Raw genomic sequence first — 14,224 nt, forward strand, 5'->3', positions numbered from 1 at the left:
TGATTATTGACTCTAATTCAATTTCCAACCCATCAGCTGATTTCTTCCAGAGCTGCCAGAAGATTAGGTCCATAAGAGCAGGGAACAATCCATTCCAATGTACATGTGAGCTAAGAGAATTTGTCCAAAGTCTAGGCCAAGTATCAAGTGAAGTGGTAGAGGGTTGGCCTGATTCTTATAAGTGTGGCTATCCAGAAAACTATAAGGGAACCCCACTGAAGGACTTTCACATGTCTCAGTTATCCTGCAACACAACTCTGCTGCTTGTTACCATTGGGATCACTGTGCTGGTGTTGACTCTTACTGTGACTGCTCTCTGTGTCTACTTTGATCTGCCCTGGTATCTCAGGATGGTGTGTCAGTGGACCCAGACCCGGCGCAGGGCAAGGAACATACCTTTAGAAGAACTCCAAAGAACCCTCCAGTTCCATGCTTTTATTTCATACAGTGAACATGATTCTGCCTGGGTGAAGAATGAACTGGTACCTTGCCTAGAAAAAGAAGATATAAGGATTTGTCTCCATGAGAGAAACTTTGTTCCTGGCAAGAGCATTGTGGAAAATATCATAAACTGCATTGAGAGAAGTTACAAGTCCATCTTTGTTTTGTCTCCCAACTTTGTCCAGAGTGAGTGGTGCCATTATGAACTCTACTTTGCCCACCACAATCTCTTTCATGAAGGATCTAATAACTTAATCTTGATCTTGCTGGAACCCATTCCACAGAACTGCATTCCCAGCAAGTATCACAAGCTGAAGGCTCTTATGACACAGCGGACTTACTTGGAATGGCCCAAGGAGAAGAGCAAACATGGACTTTTTTGGGCTAATATTAGAGCTGCTTTTAATATGAAGTTAGAATTAATTGCTGAAAACAATGATGCAGAAACTTAAAAAAAAAGTCAGGAAATTCTATTTAAGAAACCGTCATTAACTTGGATTCTGCTGAGGGCGCCTGGGTGGCTCAGTCGTTAAGCGTCTGCCTTCGGCTCAGGTCATGATCCCAGGGTCCTGGGATCGAGTCCCACATCGGGCTCCCTCCTCGGGGGGAAGCCTGCTTCTCCCTCTCCCCTTCCCGCTGCTTGTGTTCCTGCTCTCACTATCTCTGTCTCTGTCAAATAAATAAATAAAATCTTTAAAAAAAAAAAAAACTTGGATTCTGCTGAACATGATGGTTTTGAGTTGCTGTCTAGGTGGTACCTTTATTAGCTCTACACATTCAGGGAAGACTTAATGGAAACTATATTTCAACTAAGCTAGGGAGCAAGGCTGAAGGCTGAGGTGGTGCTCAAACTTGCCTATTACAGGTACCTCAGTCCCTTCTGGTTCAACCATTCTTTTTCAAATGGAAACACTCTTGAGTACATGCTCATTCAAGGACATTTGCTCTCCTTTATCCTTTCCCAAATGGATTCTGTGTGAGCAGGAGTTTATGGGACTTCATGGCAGCAAGGAAAGGGTCAACCTCTGAAGTGTACACAGTGGCCCTTGGAGTGTCCTATGGAGCCTCACTGGCCTCTGGGTGAGCTTTGTCATCCTGTTCAACTTCAGAGCTTGGGAAAGAATTAGACCAGTTATGAAAAATAAAGATTTTTTGTTCACATCTGAGTATATTATTAAATTTATGACCCTGCTACACAAATATGTAGTTAACCAGTGGGGACTTATGACTTAATAATTTATGTATATAAGGGAAAATACAGTTGATTCCTGAACAACATGGGTTTGAACTGCATGGATCCACTTGTACATGGACTTTTTTACAGTGCAATACTATAAATATATTTTCTCTTCCTTATGATTTTCTTACAGTTTTGGTTTTTTTCTAGTTTATTTTGAGAATATAATATATAATACATATAACATAAAATATGTGTTAATTGACTGTTTATGTTATTGGTAAGGCTTCTGGTCAACTGGAGGCCGATAGTAATTAAGTTTTGGGGGTGTTAAAAGTTATACACACATTTTTGACTAAGTTTTGGGGGTGTTAAATGTTATACACAGATTTTTGACTTCACAGAGGGTCAGCATTCCTAACACCCACATTGTTCAAGGGTCAACTGTATAGCCCTCAGTCACAGGCTATTGAGGGCAAAGACATGGATTTATTTGCTTACAAAGGAAACTCAGAGCCACATTTATTTATAACTGGTTATTGAATAGGACTTTTTCTGGTTGTCTTAGAATTTTAGCAAATGGCTGCTTTCTTGCTGTGTCCTCAGATGGCCTTTCCTCTGTGTGCACACATCCTGGTGTCTCTTCCTCTTCTAATAAGGACACCAGTCATATTGGATTAGGGTCCCACCCTTATGACCTCATTTAACCTTACTTACCTCTTCAAAGTCCCTTTCTCCAAAGAGAGTCACATTCTAAGGTACTGGGGGTGAGGGCTTCAACATGTGAATTTTGGAGGGGGCACAATTCAGTCCATAACAGATGACTATGCAGATAAATTAAAAATGTTGTGAGAGAGACTGTAGTTGTCACCAATATCCCTTCACCCTTTATTTAATTAATGTGTGAGTTTTTTCAGAGCAGCTGACAACCCAGCTAGAGAGTACATTTCCCAACCTCCCTTGCAGCTTCATGTGGACACGTGACTGAATTATGGGTGCAGGATGTAGCTGGAAACTGTGTGCCACTCTGGGTCCTATCTCTAAGAAAATTGCCCCTTCTACCCTTCTACTGGACAGGAGATACGAACTAGAGGATCCATCCAGAACCTGGAGATGAAAGCCACATATGGAGGGCATGCTCCTCAGTGTACCACTTTTGTGCTTTTCAGGCCAGCCTCTCACCCAGCCCTGGAGTGCTCACCTCTTTATGTGAGGCAGAAGTAAACCTGCACCTTGTTTAAACTAAATATGTTCTGGATCTTTCGACACAGCATCCTCATCTGCACCCTCATGGATACAGTCATTAATGCCTCACAGGCCGTGGTACAGCCTTTGACCTTTTCCTCCCTGTGTATACCTATTATGAGAGGAGAGTGTGTTTAGTCCATTCTGCAACCCCTGCCATCCTGACTAAGCCACCAATACCTGTCACTTGGACAACCTCTGGCCTCCTAACTGTCCTCCTTGCTTTTACTCTTTCCTCACATATTCTCCAAACAGCAATTGGAGGGATTGTTTTTATACTGTAAGTTATTTCAAGCTATTCCCCTGCTTTAAACCTTCTAATGACCTCCCCTTACAGTTAGAACAAAAGCCAAGCCCCTCATAACCTGTCATCATGGTCTGCCTTCCTCCCACTCTGAACTTACCTGTGCATCTTTTTCCTGTCTCCCCTTGTCTGCCACACTCCAGCTACAGCTGCCTCTGGCTCTTCCCCAGTGTGCCACATGGATTCCCGCCTCTGTCCCCTCTGTCCCCTCTGCACCTGGCACTTGCTACTCTCTCTGTTGAGATTATTCTTTCCTCAGAACATGCCTAGCTTGTTCTTGCCATTTGTGTCTCAACTTAAATGTCGCCTCCTCAGAGAGACCTCCTGGAATTCCCAACCCAAGGAAACATTCTTCCCAGTCACTCTGGCACCCTGCTCCCTTTGGTTTTCTTTACAGCACACATCACTCTCTAAATTATCTTGTTACTTGTTTTCTGTTTCTGTCCACTAAAATATAAGCTCCAGGAGAAAAAGAACCATCTGCCTCTTGTTTTCTGCTCATCCCCAGTGCTAAGAACAGCGTGGTCCATTGTAGATCTTTAGTACAACTTGTTGGGTGAATGAATAACTCTGAATGGCCACAAGCATAAAATGGCTTTGAAATCCTCATTTTTATCTTAAAACCCCATGCAAATAGAGTGTCCCCTTCCTTTATATTTGTTCAGTGCATTTACATGCTCCAAATCCATTGCCACAATTTGAGAAGTTTGTCTTAATATGTTTCTCATTGTTAGCACCATAAAGAGAATAAAAATTAAGTACCTCAATAAGGTGACAGGTTAGAAGGAATGGGCCATGGCAAGGATGATTAGGGAGTGCTGCTGGCTTGAAAAGTTTTGGGCAAGGCTGGGGCAGCATAAAGGCCCTGAGGCTTTGGCTGGGGAGGCCCTTCAAAGGGAGGCTACATTGGACACAAAGTTGGAATTGAAAGGGAGCTGTGAGCAAAGAAAGCATCTACCTGGCAGCCTTGCTGGATGTGTTGGTTTTCTAGGGCCACCAGAATCAATTACCACAAACTGGGTAGCTTAAAACACCAGAAATTGATTCTCTTATAGTTTCAGAGACCAGAAGTCAAAATCACAGGAACTTTTTTTTTTTTAAGATTTATTTATTTATTTTGAGAGAGAGAGAGCATGCAGGGGGAGGGGCAGAGGCAGAGGAAACAAGAGAATCCCAAGCAGACTCCCCACTGAGCGTGGAGCCCCATGTGGGGCTCAATCCTACCACCCTGAGATCATGACCTGAGTTGAAACCAAGAGTCAGATGCTTAATTGACTGAGCCACCCAGGCACCCCCAGCCATAGGGACTTTCTAGAGGTTTTTAATTATAGTTAGTTTATGAGAAATCTCAAGAGAGCCACATGTAAATATGTAGTTTTTACTTTTCCCCATTCAGTCAACTGGATTCTGAAACTCTCCCCTTCTCACCCCTTAGTGATGAGCAGACCTCATAGCTCTCTGGTCCTTTTGAGGTATTAATATCACAACTTAGTTTTAAAATTTTAATCTCCGTCTCCATCTAAAGCTCATCTCCTTTCTCCATATCATAGGCGGAGCTTATAGCTCAATCTTGGCATATATATGGGAGGTGGACATGGTCTGAGATACATACTTCCTGCCACTCCCTCTTAAAAGACCTGATGTAGGGACCAGGGGTAAGGAGTAGGAAGGCAGATGTCCTTTTCTATAATTGTGTTGGTTAAGGTATGGAATGAGGAGACCTCAAACACAGGGGCTTAAATAAGATAGAATTTTCTTTCTTTCTTAAATGTAAGTCAAATATAGTCAGGAGGTCTAGGGTAAGTAGCCGTGTCTACTCCACAAAGTCATTCAAAAGCTCAGACTGGCCAGTTAGCTCTGTTTCCCATAAGGGTGAGGTAATGGTGGGAATGGCTAGTGCCTGGCTCAACTGCTTTTTAGAATGCCCTTAGTAAGGTGCTTGGCCCCAGCTGTTGGCAGCTCTCTTAAGAACATGCGGTATATAACACTTTCTTGTTTTCAGTTTTGGATCCAAGTCATTGGGAAAATTCCAGTCAACACCGTATTATGTAATGAGTAGGACCAACAGATGGGAAGGGAAATTGAAATTGTTGGTGGGCTACTGAATTACATAGCAGATGAGCAACTTAAAATTCTATCCTAAATTTGGATTAAATAATCATAAAAAAAGGTGTATCATTCATGGTAGTAGAAGAAAAAGCAGAGAATAATGGCATAGATTTATGTCCATTGGTGAAGAAAGTCCACTTCATGGAATATATTTTTTTTTTTTTTAAGATTTAGTTATTTATTTGAGAGAGAGACAGAGACAGAGAGAGAGCACGTGAATGCATGCACAAGTAGGGGGAGGGACAGAAGGAGGGGAAGAGAATTTCAAGCAGACTCCCAGCTGAGCATGGAGCCCGACATAGGGCTCAATCCCACGACCCTGAGATCATGAACTGAGCTGAAATGAAGAGTTGGATGCTTAACCAACTGAACCACCCCAGCACCCCCATGGAATGTATCTTAAAGAAATAATTGTTCAAACATATCTTAAGGAAATGTATGAACATGCTGTTTATTGCAGGTTGTTTATAATAGCAAAAATTGAAAATAACTGAAATGCCCAACAACAGATTCGTTAAATACATTGTTAATTAAAATATACATTGTAAATAAGATGGAATATTATTTAGCCAATAGTAAAATTGTAGATGATGAGAAGAATAAAGGCAAAAAAAAAAATGTAGGTAAAATTGCATTTTCTTACAACTTGCAGCCCATTGACAAATACTTGAGACAGGCAGAGTATGACATTCCTCAAGGAACTCACAACTAACTGTCTTAGTGTTAATGCTTTGCCACAAGCAAAACAGAGCCTCAGCCTGACAATAGCCAGATCTCCAGGATCCTACTATGTCTTCTTTAACATATGAAAATCCTTTTGGGAACTTCCTTTGTCTTTACCCCCCAACTTAAAAGTATATAATCAATCCTTCCTCACAATCCCAGTGCAGCCCTTCCTGCCCACAGGTCCTGTCCCTGTGCTTTAATAAAAACACCATTTTGCACCAAAAACATCTCAAGAATGCTTTCTTGGCCATTTGCTGCTGGGCCATATCACATCATTTTGGTGCCCACTGTGGGGCCTGAGTCTTCTCATCTGGACTCCAAGCCTTGGTGCACACTTGGTGAGGACTTCTGCTTCTCTTCCTTTACTTTCATTTCAGGAGCTTTTTAAGGAGTATGGTCTTATTGGAACACTTTTACATTGATTGCTTAGGCTGCAATCCTCTAGCCTGTGGCTACTCAATGGGAAGGAACAAAAGCCTGCCTTTCACCTGGCAGCTAGTCCTCTGGCTAGAATGGGAATAAGACCCAGAAACTTGATGCCCTCTCTTTATTCTTATTATTATACAAAGTTGTCTTTCTTGGGCATGGATAGCCACCTAAGTCACTAGGATGGCTGCCAACCTTAAAACTCCTGTGTGTTGTTTCCTCCTCACCTGTCTAATATGATACCCTCCACATCTCTGGTCTAGCCACTCTGGCTACAAGACCTCCACTAGGAGCCGGCCAAAACCTGTACCAGATTGAATTAAAACCCAACCAGGGACCTTTTCCTAGGGAAGTCAGCTGGAAAGACTACATGTGTTGGAATGTCGCTTAGACCATGACAGATTTCTATCTTAACTGTTTTTCGTCAATGTCCCCTCCTAACTACTTACATCACAATGTTGGGTAATTTCCCCTTGTAAAGTTTTTCTAGTGATTTCCATGGGTTAAAATGGTAGGTTTTTCTTCAGTCCATTCACTGGCACCCATTTGTAGCCTAGGATGCAATGGAGAAGTGTGGGGAAGGCCAGCATCTTTCCTACAAGACAAGGCAGTGTTCATAGCGATTTCATTCAAGAGAAGCTTCCAGTCATTTTGATACTAGGAACCTCTGACATATCCTGCATGGGACACAACCTGGGAGTCTGGGGGGATTTTCTTGGTAATGGTCCTTCCCTAACACTGCATGGCTCTAGTACTCCTTAGGAGATAAGGAAAAATGGTCCATTAATGGGACATTAAACTTGAATATGATCTATCGTTTAGATCTCTTCTGCAGGAAAGAGGGCAAATGAACTGAGGTACCTATGTCCAGGCCTGCATGACCCTAAATCAGGACCCTGACCTAAGGGCCTCTTGCAGAATGTGTTTGGCCACTAACCAGGATAAGTCCCCTCCCAATACATTGGATGATGATAGTCTAAACAGGCCTCCCTCCTCCTAATAAACCCAAGTTGCTGGAGGAATCACAGGTGATCCCTAACAAAGCAGACACTGACTCTCTCACTGTTCCTCCTCCTAATAGACCCAGATTATCTTTTTTTTTTTTTAAAGATTTTATTTATTTATTTGAGATAGAGAGTGAGAGAGAGAGAGAGAGAGCACGAGAGGGGGGAGCGGGAGAGGGAGAAGCAGACTCCCTGCTGAGCAGGGAGCCCAACGCAGGACTCGATCCCGGGACTCCAGGATCATGACCTGAGCCGAAGGCAGTCGCTTAACCAACTGAGCCACCCAGGTGCCCCTCAGGTTACTCTTCTATGTGGGGGCTTCTCCCTCATTCATTTCCTGGGTAAAAGGCTATGATAATTGGAGCCAATTGTCTCTGGCTAGTCTACCTCGGGACAGGGACTTTAAGGAATATTCCCAAGCAGCTGCCAAACTCCTTTTGTTTCAGGGAAGTCTCCTATCTTCTCTGGCCCGATGTGGACTGCCTATTTTCACTTGTTGGTGGAAAGAAAACATGTCTTTTCATCTGTCCCAGCTGATGAGCTTTAGGACCAGGAGTCCACTTTGTCTGCCCTCTGGGCTTTTATCCACCTCCAGCCTTGCTGGCAGCACCTCACCTCTTCTGCCTTCCCATCCCCCTCCTATTTCTGCACCAGCCTGGGTGTGACTTGCATAACTGGTTCCTACACTATCCTGGGTGCCTCCAACACCATTGGCTCCTCCTCCTACCCTTGCCATCAAGGAGTGCACCCCCCTGGACCTACATCACCCACTTCAGATTACCCCACTGGTGCCCCAGGTAAAAATTGACAATGGGGAGCAAATTGATTGAATTTTAAGTGGATTGACTTTAAAGGTGGGACATATTCGGTATTTAAATTAAGTTTGTTAACTTTAATGAAGACAGATCTATCTTTAGAGTTATCAGCATTAAATATAAAAATTTATTCTACTCAGGTTTACTAAAGTCAAATAAGCTCCTGTTATCTCTGTTATAATTTGTCAGCAAAAAGATGACTTAAAATGATGCTTAATTTTTGTCTGTCTCAAGTTTTCATGGGTAATTATTAAGACAGCTTTCAAAGTCTTTGGTAACCTTGAAACTTAAAAGTTTTGCTTGGATGGTAAATTGGATTGAATTTGTTGGACATTTAAGTCTTTTCCAAATAAGATAAAACACTAAAGCATTGATTACAGAATGTAGGTTTGTGTTTTTGGCTTCTTATTGCAGAAAAGCTGAGGGTACTTGGGTCTGTTGGTAAACATGCTTTGTGCTTTATTAAAATTGTACTAGGGAAAAACATGTTTTTAAAAAATTATGAAATCTACTCATAAATTTCAGATCTAAAGACTTCTGGTATAACAGACAGTTCACAATTGGTTACTACTTAATTTTCCCTGGACACTAAGGTTTCTAAGATTCTGCTAAATGTAATTAAGCCTGATGGAAATAAGGAAAGCAACTCTGTATGTAGGAAAGTAGGAGATATATGGGAAAGATATAAGGAATGGGAATACATTTTATTGATATGAACGTAATTTCATCCTAAAATGAGACTGGTTGTTTGGACAGAAAGGCTTAGGACAAAATCTGAATGAAAAAGAAAGTTGTAGAAGGTTTATGAAGGGAAATCTTTGGAAAGGAATTTTATGTGTGGTCAGGACTGAGGTTGAAATGGATAGATTTTAAAAGTACATGGGTATACTGGGGAGCCTGGGTGGCTCAGTCAGTTAAGTGTCCAACTCTTGATTTCAGCTCTGGTCATGATGTTGGGGTTGTGGGATTGAGCCCTGTGTCAGGCTCTGCACTCAGCACAGAATCTGCTGGAGATTCTCTTTCTCCCTCTGCCCCTACCACTGCTCCTGGGCATGCTCTCCCAATAAACAAACAAACAAACAAACAAATAAATCCTTTAAAAAAAGTACACTGGTATAAAATTGACTCTCTGTTAAAAAGACAAGGTTTTCTCGGATTGCTGGTCTGCTCTTGATAAGAAAATATAAATAGGGCACCTGGGTGGCTTAGTCGGTTAGGTGTCTACCTTTGGCTCAGGTCATGATCTCAAGGTCCTACAATTGAGTCCCACATTGGGCCCTCTGCTCCTCTCCTTCTGTGCTCCTTGCTCCCCTCTCTCCCAAATAAATAAATAAATAAATCTTTAAAAAATAAGCTAAAAAAAAAAAAGAAAATGTAAATAAAGTTTTTTTCTCTTTTGTCTGCCTGGAAAACCAAACCTTTTATGCTTTGTCTTTATCAGGTCTTTGATTACTTAAGATGGTTAAAACTTCTCAATATTAATGGAGCTAAGTTTTGCTAACAACTATATAACTCTACATATTTGCCTTTGGAAACTTTTATTGCCACCTTAGTTAAATAAGTAAGTTTCAAGTTTTGTAATGATCTGTAATCCTATTTAGGCATGTGCTTTATAACTTTCTGAGGCTTTAAACAAACTTCCCCACGATTTGAATTGTAAGTGAAGTCTTTTTGACTAATTAGGCCTTTTTATTTGGTATGTTAAATTACTTCAGAAGCACTGTTAAATAAATAATGATAACCTTAGGTTATATTGTTTGGGTAAATGCTATAGCTATCCTAGAAATTGTATGAAATTCCTGAAGTTTTAAATATGTTTTGGCATAAGGCCATTACTTGATATTCTGATTATTGAAGTGTTATGTGTCATAGAAATAACTGGATTTCCTTATCAGCTATATTATAATGACCTATCCTATCAGATCTTTCACCATGTCCATTTTTGAGCCTTTGTCATTTATTGTCCTTATTCTCTTTCAAAATGTGTTTCACCTTCAAGGAGATTCATAAAAAGGACTTTTGACAAATATAGGTTTTTGACATTTTTAAAATCATCAAACTAAAATGAGTAAGGATTTCCAAAACTAACTAAAAAAAAGCTGTATTCAAACTGAGCAAGAATTAGTAACACGGGACTAAATAAATTGAGGAAGATGATTATAGTTTTTGTGACTCTCCTTTGAAACATTGTTGGTTCGTTAATGTTTGCTCTTCTAGATTAAGGAAACTTTCTCTAAGACATCCATGATATACAGAAATATGATAAAATATTCCTTTGTGAACAGATTGAAGCATTTAACTTTTCTCTTTACCTGAACCATGAAATGCAAAACTTTCAGTGAGTGTTCTTTCTTTCATGGCAATTATAATTATTTGTGAAAGTTCAATAAAAACTGTTCCCTTTATAACAGGACACCATTGAATACATTGGTTATTTTACTGAGGTTTTGACTGGAATGTCATATTGGAGAGAGTGCGTAGATCAGATATGGCCATACAGCTTTAAGGAAGAAAGATTGACTGTATGAAGCATGAAGACAATAGAGCCCCTTAGACACGTTGGCTTGACACCTTGCTTACAGGGTTTCTGGCAGCCTTACTAAGTGAGTAAAGAATGTCACTTCCTGGCAGGTGCAGAAACTTCAGGATATTTGGGGGACCTCAAGAAGAGGAATTCACCCAAGTCTACAGGTATTGCAGGCATGTCTGATGTAAGGGGAACAAAGGCAAAAGAAATACAGATAAAATTACATTTCCTTACAACTTGCAGCCCGTTGATAAATACCTGAGACAGGCAGAGTATGACATTCCTCAAGGAACTCACAACTGCCTTAATGTGAATGCTTTGCTAGAGGCAAAATGCAAGCTTAGCTTGACAATAGCCAGATCTCCAGGTTCCTAGTAGCTTAGCTTGACAATAGCCAGATCTCCAGTTCCTAGTTCTTTAACATATGAAAAGCCTTTTGGAAACTTCCTCTGTCTTTACGCCCCAGTTTAAAAGTATATAATCAATCCTTCCTCACAATCCCAATGCAGTTCTTCCTGCCCACAGTGTCCTGTCCAAAAAACATCTCAAGATTGCTTTCTTGACCATTTGCTCCTGGCCCACATCACATCAGTAGATAGATATTTACTGACATGAAAAGATATTTATGATATATTATAAATTAAGTAAAACAGGTAATAAAACAGCATACATAGTCTAAAGCCATTTGAGTGTGTGTGTGTGTGTGTGTGTAAAGTGGTACAAACTTTCTGAACAACAGTTTAACAGCCATCAAGACTGCTAAATCATGTTCATTTACATAAAAAAAAGTCTGCATGTTGCTACAAAAATGATACTGGTGTATCTCTATATGATGAGATTATTGTTGATTTAATTTTTTTCTTTTCATTGATTTATATTTTCTGATTTCTTTTCAGTAAACATGTATTACTTGGATAATAAAAAAATTAAAATAACTAAAAAATTATACTTGAGAAGAACACATACACATGTATTTGTTTGACCTTGTTACAGAGAAGAATTTTTTAAACCTAAAAGCAATGTAGCAGTGGTCTGCTGGAGTTTGTATACATTGTGAGAGCCAACTGTTAAATATTCAGAAATTTTGCAAGCAAGTCAGTTGGCAGCTAGAAGTCAACTACTGTGGAAATGTTTACAGGGCAGATATTGGCAAGTGCTACAAATCAGGCTTTTTGGGGGGGGTGGTGAGTAACTTGGTTTACTAGACACAACTGAATGATAGTGATAGCAAAGAAAAAGTCAACTCACTTGTTTATATAAAAATATGTACTTATTGATTAAAAAGATAATGAAATGAGAAGTAAATAATGGGGGAAGACGTTTGCAAAAAGTTTGACAGAGAGTTAGTGTCAGTAACATAAAAGAGAATGTATAATTAAATAGAACCTGATAGAGAAATGGGCAAATGATGTAAATAGGTAATTCACTAAAAGATACAAATTGGCAATAAACATGAAACACCATCTGAGACACTTATAATAAAAGAAAATAAAAATGAAACAATAACAAGATATCCTCTTCATGTATGAAATTGTCTCCAAAATGCTACTTTTGTGGAGAATGTGGAGAGTATTCTGACATCCTTGGGGGCAGGCAAATCGGCACAAACTTAACAGAGAGCACTTTGGCAGTTATGCATCAAGAACATAAAGTTGTTCATGCCCTTTAACCTATTAATTCCTTTCAAAAGTTCACCCTAAGACAACAGTAAAAAATTCCAACCAAGTTTGTGTACAAAGGTGCTTGTTGACATTTTATGAAACTGAAAGAGGGAACCTCTCATCAGGTAAATAGCTGGAGACAAAGCCTGTAATTAACTCAGGTGGCAGTTTCAAAACTTTGGCTGGAAAACTTTAAGTAATTAAGGAAGAATTAATTTTAAGGCAAATGTCCAAGTGATGCCATTTTTGTTCCCAGCCAACTTGATGAGGCACAATTTGAGCTCTAGGGTCAGGTGGGTAGGAAGAACGGTGGTGTGGGAAAAATAGGGAGGGCAGGAAGGAAGCAGAGGCACAGTCCCCAAAGTAGGGCACTGTGGTCATAGCATTGTCCTCTTCCTTATTGATTAAGAAACCATATTCTCTACCCCTTCCTGATAAAAGCACTAAACAAACAAGGACTAGATGGAAACTTCTTCAACCTGGTAAAAATTATCAATGAAACATTCACAGCTAACATCATCCTTAATGATGAAATACTCAAAACTTTCCCCCTAAAATCAGGAACAAGATGAGGATGTCTGGTCTCACCACTTCTATTCGACATTGTCCTAGAAATGCTAGCCATGACAATTAGGCAAGAACATATTATAAAAGGCATCCATATTGGGAAGAAAGATGGTATTTTGCAGATAACATGATCTTGTTTGTAGAAAATATTTAGGAAAGCACTAAAAAACTAATTAGAACTAATAAACAGTTTCTGCAAGGTTGCAGAGAAGATATACAAAAGGCCAATCTGCACATGAAAAGGTGCTCCACATCATAAGGCATCAGGGAAATGCAAAATAAAACCATAATCAGATACCACTTCATTCCCACTAAGAAGGCTATAATAAAAGTCAGATAATAACAAGTGTTACCAAGGATGTGGGGAATTTAGAAGACTTACACACTGCTGGTGGGAATGTAAAATGGTGCAGCTGCTTTGGAAACAGCCCAGAACTTTCCAAAAGGCTAAACATAGTTACCATATGATGCAGCAATTCCACCCCTAGGTATATACCCAAGAGAAAATATGTCTGTAGAAAAACCTGTACACAATGTTCACAACATTATTCATAAAAGCTGTTAAGTGCAAGCAACCCAATCATCCATTGACTGACAAATAATTAAGAAAATGTGGGATATCCATACAATAGAAAATTATTTAACAATAAAAAAAAAAGAAACACTGATACCAGCCTAACATGGATAAATCTTGAAAACATCAAGCTAAGTGAAAGAAACCAATTACAAAGAAACACATACAGATTCCATTTACATGAAATGTCCAGAATAGGCAAATCTATAGGGATTAGTACAATGTATCATGATTTTCTAAGGCTGGGGCATATGTAGGAGTGAAGAGTGACAGTGAAGAGGTGTGGTGTATCTCTTTAGGGTGATGAAGTCTTCTAAATTGATTGTGATAATGGTCGCACAATTCTACAAATTACTTAAAGCCATTGAATTATATACTTTAAATGGGTGAACTTTTTTTATGGTATGTGAATTCTATCTCAATAAAGCTTTTGTTTAAAAAAGAAGAAAACATGGGCGCCTGGGTGGCTCAGTTGGTTAAGCGACTGCCTTCGGCTCAGGTCATGATCCTGGAGTCCCGGGATCGAGTCCCGCATCGGGCTCCCTGCTCGGCAGGGAGTCTGCTTCTCCCTCTGACCCTCCTCCCTCTCATGCTCTCTGTCTCTCATTCTCTCTGTCTCAAATAAATAAATAAAATCTTTAAAAAAAA

The 14,224-nt window shown here is 39.9% G+C and overlaps 2 protein-coding genes across 4 annotated transcripts in view; both read left to right on the forward strand.

The window, feature by feature from the left end:
* The window catches only part of TLR10 (toll like receptor 10), a 66,370-nt gene that overhangs the window by 15,502 nt on the left and 36,644 nt on the right, over nt 1–14,224 (forward strand). The window contains exon 3 of one of the 3 annotated variants that reach the window (XM_081812465.1): nt 10,879–10,938. The exons of the other annotated variants lie outside the window; for them this stretch is intronic. The gene's annotated coding sequence lies outside the window, so the exon portion shown is untranslated. The remainder of the gene's footprint in view (nt 1–10,878; nt 10,939–14,224) is intronic. 3 annotated transcript variants of the gene reach the window in all.
* Nucleotides 7–1,150, forward strand: LOC145720212 (toll-like receptor 6). The gene has a single exon (XM_081812485.1). It carries the CDS (start codon nt 231–233, stop codon nt 891–893), a length of 663 nt encoding a protein of 220 aa, XP_081668611.1. The 5' UTR covers nt 7–230; the 3' UTR covers nt 894–1,150.

Source organism: Leptonychotes weddellii, chromosome 2, assembly GCF_054177405.1.
Source record: "Leptonychotes weddellii isolate Sample4059 chromosome 2, ASM5417740v2, whole genome shotgun sequence".
Taxonomy (NCBI): Eukaryota; Metazoa; Chordata; class Mammalia; order Carnivora; family Phocidae; genus Leptonychotes; species Leptonychotes weddellii.

Coding starts and splice junctions, on each gene's coding strand:
- LOC145720212 (XM_081812485.1), top strand. CDS start 231: ATGTCTCAGTTATCCTGCAACACAACTCTGCTGCTTGTTACCATTGGG.